Here is a 10,327-nt window from a genome sequence, read left to right as displayed (position 1 = left end):
GCCGGCTTAAGAGCCCCTGAGATTGTTTGGATGTGCAGCAGATTCTTGTGTAGAATCCTCCCCGCCAGGAGCCACTTAACCGGCTTATCATCTTCTGTGTCGTCGATCACAAGTGGTGTTGCTTCCTCATCGGTAATCGCCATCTTCCCTAGCGCCTCCTCTAGCTTCGCTCTTTCCGCTCGAGGGGAGTAGGGACCGGAGTTGTGCTGCGCGCCGCCGGGATTTGGGACCGAAGCCATCCCAGGGAAAACCCCCAGGGCGCACCGTCGTCGAGGAGACCGCGGCCGCCGTCCAAGTCCGTCGAAACCCTAATCGCCAGAGGGTTTTAGGGTTACGTGAAAAACTGATCACGTTTATACAGAGTTGACGGTGACCATCACTGCTGATGTGACATTAAACACAGTATTTAGGGTATTCTTCAGTCGGGTGACCAAAGTGAATTGGGTGATCAAGTAAAGTGACCGTGGATGAATTTATCTCCGGTTCGACGCCCCGTCCTCAACGTTAAACGAGAATCACATGCTGAATCGGGGGACACCTGTCCAAGGCTTCCTACCCCACGCGAGCGACGTCGTCGGCAACGAGTAGACCTTTCAATTCAACCCCATGCCATGTCACCGCACGACGACGGCGTTTTGCCTGGAAAACACGACCGGAGACTCGCAAGACACAAGATTTTACCCCGGCGAGCCGCCACCCACCACCGCGCGCGTCCGCTCCACAGAAAATAATGCATCTCCGTCGTTTTTCCGCCCGATTCCCCGCCCCCTCATCGCTACATTCACCACCCACGAGTTCCACACCTCCCTCCACTCCCCGGCGAAGCGGAGAATCCTCCCCCTCTCGCCGACTTCCCCAGACGCTTCCACACAGTGAAGTACTAGGACTGCTGCCTGCTCGCTCGCAGTAGCTGCAGCGGTGGTCGTGGCATGGCATCTTCCCTCGCGCCCGCGTCGTGCGCGCTGCCCCTGCATCCCAGGGCGGCCGCGGCGGCAGGCCCCTCCTGCCGCGTGCTGCTGCTCGCCGTCGCGGCGCCCCGCTCGGCCGCGTCGGTGCGCCGGGCGGGGATTCTCGCGCCGGTGCGGTGCTCGCCGCTCGAGGATCCCGGCAGGGAGGAAGGGAGGAAGGAGAAGGGCCGGGACGTGGGCAAGCGGGTGCGCGGGAGGCCCATGTGGAGGCGGATCCTGTTCGCCTCCAAGAAGACCCGCAGCATCATGATTCTCAACGCCCTCACCGTCATCTACGGTACACCTACACCTAGTACCTTTCTTCATCCCTCTCGAGTCTCCAGTTCGTACGATGCGCTCAAGGTGTTGAAAATGGCGGCGCCATGGGTTGACAGAAGCAACAGTTGTCCAATTGTTCAGTACTGCAAGTGCAGCTTAATTTGCTAGGACAAGAAGTCTGTGATCTGGAATTCAGTAGTAGTACAGTATGCAAGCACGAGCTCAGCGTTTGACTTGACGGCTTCCTTTTCCCCGTTCCTGTTTTCTGCAGCAAGTGATATCCCAGTTCTGAAAGAGGTTGAAGCCCTCACTGAACCTGCGGTTTTCAACATGGTGCGCTTCGTTATCGCAGCCATCCCCTTCCTGCCATTTGTGATACGGGCATTCGGAGATCGCCGTACACGAAATGGGGGACTAGAGCTAGGACTTTGGGTCAGTCTGGCGTACCTTGCCCAGGCAATCGGGTTGACCACATCTGAAGCTGGGCGAGCATCCTTCATCGCAGCCTTCACGGTACGCCTTCTCGCACCTTTTTTTTCTTCTTCTGTTGTAAACTTGTAATGGTGGAATTGGCAAATGTTTTTGTGGTGATACCTAAAGAATTATGTGAACAGGTGATAGTTGTGCCTCTGATTGATGGCTTTTTTGGAGCCTCCATCCCCATGCTGACTTGGTTCGGGGCCATTGTATCGATTATAGGGGTTGGCCTGCTAGAATGTGGTGGCTCTCCTCCTTGTGTAAGTACTAAGCATTGGTCTTGTTCCTTATGTAGTAGCGCTTGTTAGCTTATTTAGTTGGTCCCATAAGGCCTTGATCGGTTCCTTCAGATTTGAAGGGGTTTGGAGGGGATTGAGAGGGATTAAATCCCCTACAAGTCAAATTCCACCTAAATCCCCTCCAATCTTCTCCAATCCCTCCTGGGAGGGATTTACCGAACAAGGCCTAATGGATTTCAGAACCTAGTACAGCACTTCAAATGTCTTGTTTTGTGTAACTATCAACAGTGATACTCTAAATGAATATATATTATTTCCAATGGCAACGACCAACCAATTCAAAACAGTAGATCAGTTTGTTGACAAAAACTGAGTCCGTCTTTTCAAAGATTTGGTTACAACATATATCACGTGTCTTGACAAGGAATATAATTCTGATTTTTCAATCCTCTCGTGTTGTTTCCAAAGGTTGGTGACGTGCTGAATTTCTTGAGTGCGGTATTTTTTGGGATCCATATGCTTAGAACGGAGCAAATATCAAGAAGTACAGACAAGAAGAAGTTCATGGCTCTTCTTAGCTTTGAGGTTCATAACTAAATTGTGTACTTGCAGTTTCCGATATCATCTTTGTCACAAATGCAAACCATCTCACTGATCATCTACCATTCAGGTCCTTGTTGTGGCTTTCACCTCGATACTCTGGTTTTTGCTCAAAGATGCCTTTGTTGAGGTCCAAGATTCCGGCTTTGAAGCATGGACTTTTGGTACGCTATGGGATTCGGCGGCTTCTTTTCCTTGGATACCAGCACTGTACACTGGAGTCTTTTCAACGGGGTTATGCATGTGGGCAGAGGTTAGCCTGCTTTTTAGAACCTTGTAGTAGTACTATGAACAGTGTGGAGACTTGTTTAATTTACGAAATGATCTTATATTGTATGTCTATGCGCAGATGGTAGCGATGGCCCATGTTTCAGCAACTGAAACTGCAATTGTTTATGGGCTAGAACCAGTATGGGGAGCTGGATTCGCTTGGTTCCTCTTAGGTGAAAGATGGGACAATGCTGCATGGATTGGAGCTGCCCTTGTACTATGTATGCTTGATGCTTCTTTCAGCTTTATTCTGTGCTTTTGTAGTTGCATTTTGATATTCAGACAGACAATACCTTGACGAAAGTGTTCATATTAATCAATCACAACATAATCTTCAAGCCAACTGAATATATCTTGACATCCTTTTCTTCAGGTGGAAGCCTTACTGTGCAGCTATTCGGGTCGACTCCTGAAAAATCCCAGAAAGTTGAATCACCCAGCAGGAATACATTTGAACCCCCACTGAAACGGCAGGAACGCTTATCCCTGTCCGCTATCCCCGTCGATTCCAGGAAGAACATAGGGAGCCAATTAGAGAGGTAAAATCCAGCCTCTTGGTTGTCTCTTTTGTGCTGTCCTTAGCATATTTTAGTTTGCTCATTTTTTTTCATCTGTAAAACAGGAAGGATAAAACATTGTAGCCCAAGACCAGGGCAGTAATGCATCCTCCAAAGACAGGGTCAAGATCGAAACTGTATGTAAACCAAAACAAGCGGCCTTATATCTGGCACATGCTTTGGTTCATCAAGTAGATGCAAGTGACAAAGAAGGCTCGTTATTCCCATGATTTTGGAGGTTAGTTGCCATTTAGGGCATCAACTGGACTAACTAGTGTCTAGAGATAATCCAATGCCTAGTACATACTAGAAAATGTGGCATTACTGGCTGGAACTCCGGGTTGGAGGTTTACCCTGTCACAGCACGCCGGTGTAAAGTGATAACTGCAAATGGGAACATTGTGTAGATTCCATGTAAATATATATATTTAACATAGCAAATATGATAGTAGATGATTGTAAGTGTATTGAACACACTAACGTTGTTGTCAATGCTGTAAGTCTATTGGTTGGGTACTTGTTTAAACCATGTAGAACGAATCCTAGCTTTCGACAGTCAATGACAATCTTCCTTTTATGTTCCATTTGTAATTATGAAGTGCTGAAATCATCATACCTTACACAAGTTTTTCTTCAGATGCATACATTACATGACTTTGAAATGTAAAACAAATCATTTTCATGCTTTTTTATAATAACAAAAATCATGATTTCATCATATGTAGATGCATGCCGACTTAGCATTGAAGCCATTGTACGCCACAAAATGCAATTGTTCCAATCTTGTCCAAAATTTAGGGGTTCCAACCTTTACATTTACATATGAGATTTTGTTCATCTCCATTAAGGGCCTTGCAAGAAATAGAGTACTCTTTTAGGATAGCCCAACATAGGTATTCTTCTTCTGTCTTTTTTTCTGAGAACATCTTGAATTAGCTGGAGGAATGGGTTAGATTGGGCCGCGCTGTACTGTCCAAGGCTTAGCAAAAAATAAATTCTACTCCAGATCTGTGTGATCTGGGCCCAAATCCTATAAGGCAGGCCAAATGGGCTGCGTCTTAGCGAGCCTGTATATGCCCGTCTTAGAAGGGCCGTTCTCTCTTTCTGTAGGGAACGGCAACTATACTCGCATTTTTTTTAGAAAAAAAAGGAAAAATAACAGTATGCCCCCATGCAGGATCGAACTACAGACCTTCAGTTTACAAGACTGACGCTCTACCACTGAGCTATACGGGCAACTTTTGCTTATTTTAAAGGCAGATAGGTTGATTATACATCTATCATTTCCATAGATCAGCCACCATGTTGCTCCCGAGGCGTGTTGCCGTCGCCGCTAGAATCTCCCCGCAGACTTCCCCTAGCCGCCGCTGCCATCGGCTCTTGCGCCACCGGAGCGACGACCTCCCGTCTGTCGAAGATTGTGCGGGGTGGATCCATTTTTACAATACGCGTCGGGGATGGCCTCATTCGACTAACTGGAATGGGCTAGTCTCCAACGCAAGGATGTCGGTGTGGTGACTCTCGGGCACGGTGACGACAATGGGCTCCTCTCCCCGTAATGCGTTCCGGGGCGAGCACCGATGAATTGTAGTGGCCACCAATCTGGCATGTCTTGCCCAGATCTCGTTGTGGTGACCATGGCAGAGCCCGGGGTGCAGTGGTTGGCCGTGATTTGTGCGGTGGTTGTCCTTGTAGGCATCGTCGTGGAGCCCCTTCAGCTCGATTGTTATTCCGGTCTCGAGATTCTCCACGTGAAAACCCAAGCATCAACCTTGGTAAAAATGGGCATCCACAACGGTCATCATATCTTCCCCCCTGGAGCGACGCTTTGGAGGTCCGATCTCTTGTAACTTTGTGGTGGATCATGCAACTTTGTTAGCTTCATCGTCGACTAGGGGAGTGCATGACCTCTGGGTCAGTATGCAAGTCGGAGAGGCGAATTCAAAATTCTCATGTGTGTGGTGTTGGCCTTGGTCGCTTGGGTGGCGAGTTTTCGACTAGGTTGGTTTGCGGCCTCGTGGCCGATGTGGAAGTCGGAGCGGCGGTTCCTGATATGTCATGTGCGAGGGTATTGGCTTCGGTCAGTAAGGAGACAAAGCTATCAACTAGGATGATGCGCGACATTGGGAGTCATTTTAGACGTCTTGACGGTGGTTCTATATCTCATATAGGGTGGTAGGTTGTCGTATCTTGTCACTTCCGCTCTTATTTCACTTTTTTACATAAAATAATATTATTGACTAACATACATTTTTTACCATCTTTTTTCACTTCCGCTCAAATAAGAGAGGGATGACTGCAAATATTCAAATGAAACAATACTTCAAATATAAATATTCCAAACACTAAGTTTTCAAATAAAATGTTTCACACTTGAATTCAAGTTATTCATGCATATGTTATAGTTCTCTGTTTTAAGTGCCAAAATATGCTCAACTTATGAAGGTAAAAACATATGTCCTGCTTTTGTGTCTTATTAATGATGATGAACTCGATTACAAGGATGCAAAATCGCTAAGCTAGCTCTCGAGTCTTTCGTACTTGCCTTCTTTACCTCAAGGACTCCCCTTTATATATGCAGGTGGAGGCCTCAAGGTTACAATAAAAGTCCGGGTTGAATAGCCACCCGTGTCCTCTTCTACTTCTTACTATCTTGGATAACGAAGAATATTCATGCCTCCCTTTGACAAGCCGGCATCCAGTTAATGGGCTTGAGATGACCTTGTGGTGAGTCGCCCTTTTGGGCCTGTGTGTTCTAGGTCTTCTGCCCAAAGTGTAGGCCTGGCGTGTTATCCCATGGAGGGTTAACCCGTCTCGTACATCCGCAATAGTGTGATATGAAAATGGTCTCTCTTAAATAATTCTGCAATCAAATACACGAAAAACCTTGTGTTCTCAACACATCAAATACAATGGAAAATTGTATAAGTGCACTAATTTAACAAAGATATGACAATACAAGTGTCGTATGGATAGTAGATATGTGTATTTGTAATAGACATAACAAAAAACAACAAAATAACAATCGATAAAAGTGAGGACAAACGGTATAGAAATGCTTGAAATCAAGACCTAAAGTTCATACTTTCACTAGTGCAATCTCTCAACACCACTAAAATAATTGAATCACATAACACTCCTTTAACATGTGATAAAGAATCACTCCAAAGTTCTTATCAATAGCGGATAACATAAGATGAAATTGCTGTAGGTAACAAAACCACCTCAAATTTTATATTTCCAATAAATCTAATGAGTCATCCCTAAGTGTCACAAACAACCCTAAATATCGTACTACAATCACCATATGATATGCATCAATCAATTCTAATGTCATCCAGATACTCCAATGTCACCACGAGTATCCACGAATTAATTATTTGATATGCATCAAACAATTTCAGATTCATAATATTCAATCTAACACAAAGAACTTCAAACAATAGAACTCAATTCATGACAACATAGATAAAAAGGGAAGAACACCATATGATTCGCCTATATTAACAAACTCATGGTACATCAAGACCATGTCCCATCAAGATCACGGTTAACAAACTCATGGTACAGCAAGACTATGTCCCATCAAGACCACATGAGAGAAAGATCAAATATATAGCTACTCGTACATAGCCTCAACCCTTAGGTTGAACTACTCTCTGCTTGTCATGTGGACCGTCGGGATGATAAAGATGGCCTCTGCTGATGGTTTCCCTCCTCCAACAGGATACCTAAAAAGGGATCCAGATGAGATTGCTTCGGAACTTAGGCTTGCGACGGCGGAGTACAAGTTTTAGGTTAACTTTTGGAGGATTCGGGATATAAAAGAATTTTCAGTGTCGAAATCACGCCAGTTGAAGCCACGCGGGGACAGTAGGGGGCAGGTCGCGCCCTTGCCTTATGGCCTCCCTGTGGGTCTTTTAGTATATCCCGAAGCTTCGTGGGTCTCTTATGTTGTGTTTGGCCTTTGTTTGGCATGGATTTTCTAAAAAACCAAAAACATGTAGAAAACATCAACTCACACTGGACATTGAATTAATATGTTAGTTTATAAAAATGATATAAAAGTGCATCAAAATCATACAAAATTATTATAAACATGACATGAATATTTTATAAATTATAGATACGTTGAAGACGTACCAACCGTCGTCTCGTCTTCTTAAAAAAGATACACACTCTAACAAAATTAAAAAGAACATATAAAAACGAAGCCATCCCTCGACAAGGGCCACGATCCTAAGACCATCAGAAACAAGGCACGCAGACAACGATGCTGGCGAAAGGTGGACGAACCCTAGGGTATTTCTTGAAAGAGGCAGCGAGTTGATGCATATATGGACCACTGTTCGGTGCTAATTGATTTTTAAGGTGATTTTAATAGTTTTCAATTGGAATGAATAAAAAATACATGGTATTTTAGTTGTGCGTGTATATCGTATATCATCATGTTCTATAATTCCAAGAAACAAACAAGCCCTCCATCATAGGTGTGAGAATATTTATAACTGTAACTTATACAAATCCGATCCCTCAAACGTCGATGGATACGTTCCGATGCGTATGTGGACACTGATGGGTTCTACAACCAGACATCTCAAATTAGAAACATCCAATCCATATTATTACATGCAACGTAAATCTAATACAAGCGGAGCTTGTCCAGCTCGGTTGTGTCCATGCTCGACGGCCGACTACATCCCTCGTAGTGTCGGCCCTGGTCCAACGAGCGGATTGAAACGAATATATGTGGGATAGATACAGACCAAATGTGTGTGCCCGAGCATGCACGGGCTCCCCATATCCGCTCCATGTTTGATCATATAGGCGGTGTTTCTTTCCAAGGGACTAGACTTTTTTTTAGTCTCAGGGACTAAAGAAAAAAGTCCCTCCAAAAGAGTCTTCTTTTAGTCCCTTAAGGCTGCTCATAATGGGGAGTAACTAGGAGTAGTAACATAATGTTGTTACTACTCTATGTTACTACCTTCATAGTGGGGAGTAACATACATGTGGTGTCATGCAAACTAGCATTTATTAGGTTATAGACACATAATGCATTGAAATATGTGATGTGATGGTAACTAGCTATGTTAGGGCATCTCCAATGGTTGTAAGATAGTTGTTGGTAATTTTGACACATAAGATTTTTGATGATGTGTCATTGCAATAAATGAGGAAAGAGAACAAGGTTGTATGTAAATTAACCAACACCCTTGCACAAGCTCCAATGTAGAATGAGAGAGCACCTTATTTATTACCTCACATCTTATTGGGCAAACTAGATACAACCCATTGGAGTAGTTGTATGTTAAGGTGTTGGCTGATGACATGGCATATTTTACCAACAAGCTAACCAACAAACTGTTGGAGATGCCCTTACTACCATCATCTCTCTCCGCATTAATTACTTGCCACGTCAGATTTTTTACCTACGTGGCGTTGATGTTACTACTTAGTTACTTCCCACTATGGCTAGTCTAAGGAAAAGTCCCTCCGGTTTCTTTACCTAGGGAATAAAAGGGACTTTTTAGTCTAGTCCCTAGTTAAAGAAACACCACCACCATAAGGGGTGTCTGTCGGCCTAGGTGTTTAAGGTCTGTTTGTGGGGTCTAATTGAATTGTGTTTTTTTGACCCGTCAGTAATCGGGCTGCCTGTCCGATCGTCCGAGACCGATACGGGGATCCGGCTGTAGATGTTCTAAAATAACACCGAAATATTGATGTAAACAAATCGTCTTGCATGCGTTTGCTGTACATATTTGTCAAGAGTCATAAGTCGGCACACTGAACCCACCGGCACAGAAACGGAGCAGGGATGGGCTATACCGGATTGGACCCCATCTTCCACTTATTTTTGTCTATTCTTTCTGCAAAAAAAACTTCTTTCTTTCTTTATTCGTTGGCGCGCATAATCATTTTCCAGACCGCGCGCGCAGTTGCAGTGGGTCACCAGGCTTTGAGAGACGGCTGAGCTGCCGTGGGCCACGGCCGGTCGCCTAGGGTGGGTCCCACGGACGCCTCGCGATTCGTGCGGACGAATCCTGGTGCCGGAACGGACGGCCGTCGACGCGCGGCCGTAGGTTCACGAGGCGTAGCAAACCTTATCGCGGAGGGCTCCCGCCACGTGCGAGGCAGCGCCATGTGCCGCTTCCTGTGGGGGGTCAGGTCAACGCGGGGATACCACGAGTCTTCGTGGACCAGAGCCGCTGCCAAGGTGGGGGCCACGATCGGTCCACGGTGCACCGCCCGCGCCGGGGGAATAATTTCCACCGTACTACAACCACAACAGAGGAAGTGCGGAGGGAGGGAGGAGTGAATCGTGCGAACAAGTGGCGCCGGTTCATGCATATCGGCTTTGTTTGTTTGTTTTTATTTATGAGTGATGAGCAGGGGTGACATGCATGCGTATCCGCTTTGAGTTGAGTGACTGAATACATGGATACTTGCTGATGCGAGGCGATCCTCCTTTCGGAGGAAATTTGGCCCCATTTAAACAATGGCGAATGACCTCTTCCCTCAAGAGAAAAACAAAAATATGGTGGACCTTGAGGTCATCTTTGTAGTACGTATGCGCCGTTCGAATTCGGCTACGGATATCAATTCTGTGGGCTGGATTCTTTCCTGAATACATTTGCTACTGGTAAGTGGCCTTATACGGATTTTTTGCGATTCGATTTTTTAAATACTCGTGAGTAAAACAAAGGATGCTTTACCATTTCCGACTTTGTTCCTTGATGTTTCGTCAAAACACAAAACTCGGTTTTGTCCGTTCATATATCGCATATATTCATGAGCATAGGATGTATATATGTCAATATTGCATTGTTTTATGTATAAGTGTTGACTTACATGTGATATCTATTAATTTTTGTTCTTTTTAGTATTTAAAGCATCTACATCCGGAACCCTCAAACGCCCACGGACGCGTCCACGGGGCACTAACCGGGCGTGTCATATT

The 10,327-nt window shown here is 45.3% G+C and overlaps 1 protein-coding gene and 1 non-coding gene across 2 annotated transcripts; one reads left to right on the top strand and one right to left on the bottom strand.

Annotated features, from left to right (window-relative positions):
• Window positions 1-669: 669 nt before the first annotated feature.
• On the top strand, window positions 670-3,951 carry LOC123447395. The gene is made up of 8 exons (XM_045123991.1): window positions 670-1,245; window positions 1,498-1,739; window positions 1,841-1,963; window positions 2,411-2,527; window positions 2,613-2,795; window positions 2,892-3,033; window positions 3,186-3,351; window positions 3,435-3,951. Exons 1-8 carry the CDS (start codon window positions 930-932, stop codon window positions 3,451-3,453), a joined length of 1,308 nt encoding a protein of 435 aa, XP_044979926.1. The 5' UTR covers window positions 670-929; the 3' UTR covers window positions 3,454-3,951.
• A 582-nt stretch (window positions 3,952-4,533) lies between these two features.
• TRNAT-UGU lies at window positions 4,534-4,605 on the bottom strand. Its single transcript has one exon. It is a non-coding gene; the product is annotated as a tRNA-Thr (tRNA).
• Window positions 4,606-10,327: the final 5,722 nt, after the last annotated feature.

Source organism: Hordeum vulgare, chromosome 4H (genome assembly GCF_904849725.1).
Source record: "Hordeum vulgare subsp. vulgare chromosome 4H, MorexV3_pseudomolecules_assembly, whole genome shotgun sequence".
Classification (NCBI taxonomy): Eukaryota; Viridiplantae; Streptophyta; class Magnoliopsida; order Poales; family Poaceae; genus Hordeum; species Hordeum vulgare.
The sequence above is the reverse complement of the archived record's forward strand: the minus strand, read 5'-3'. Positions and strand labels throughout refer to the sequence as shown.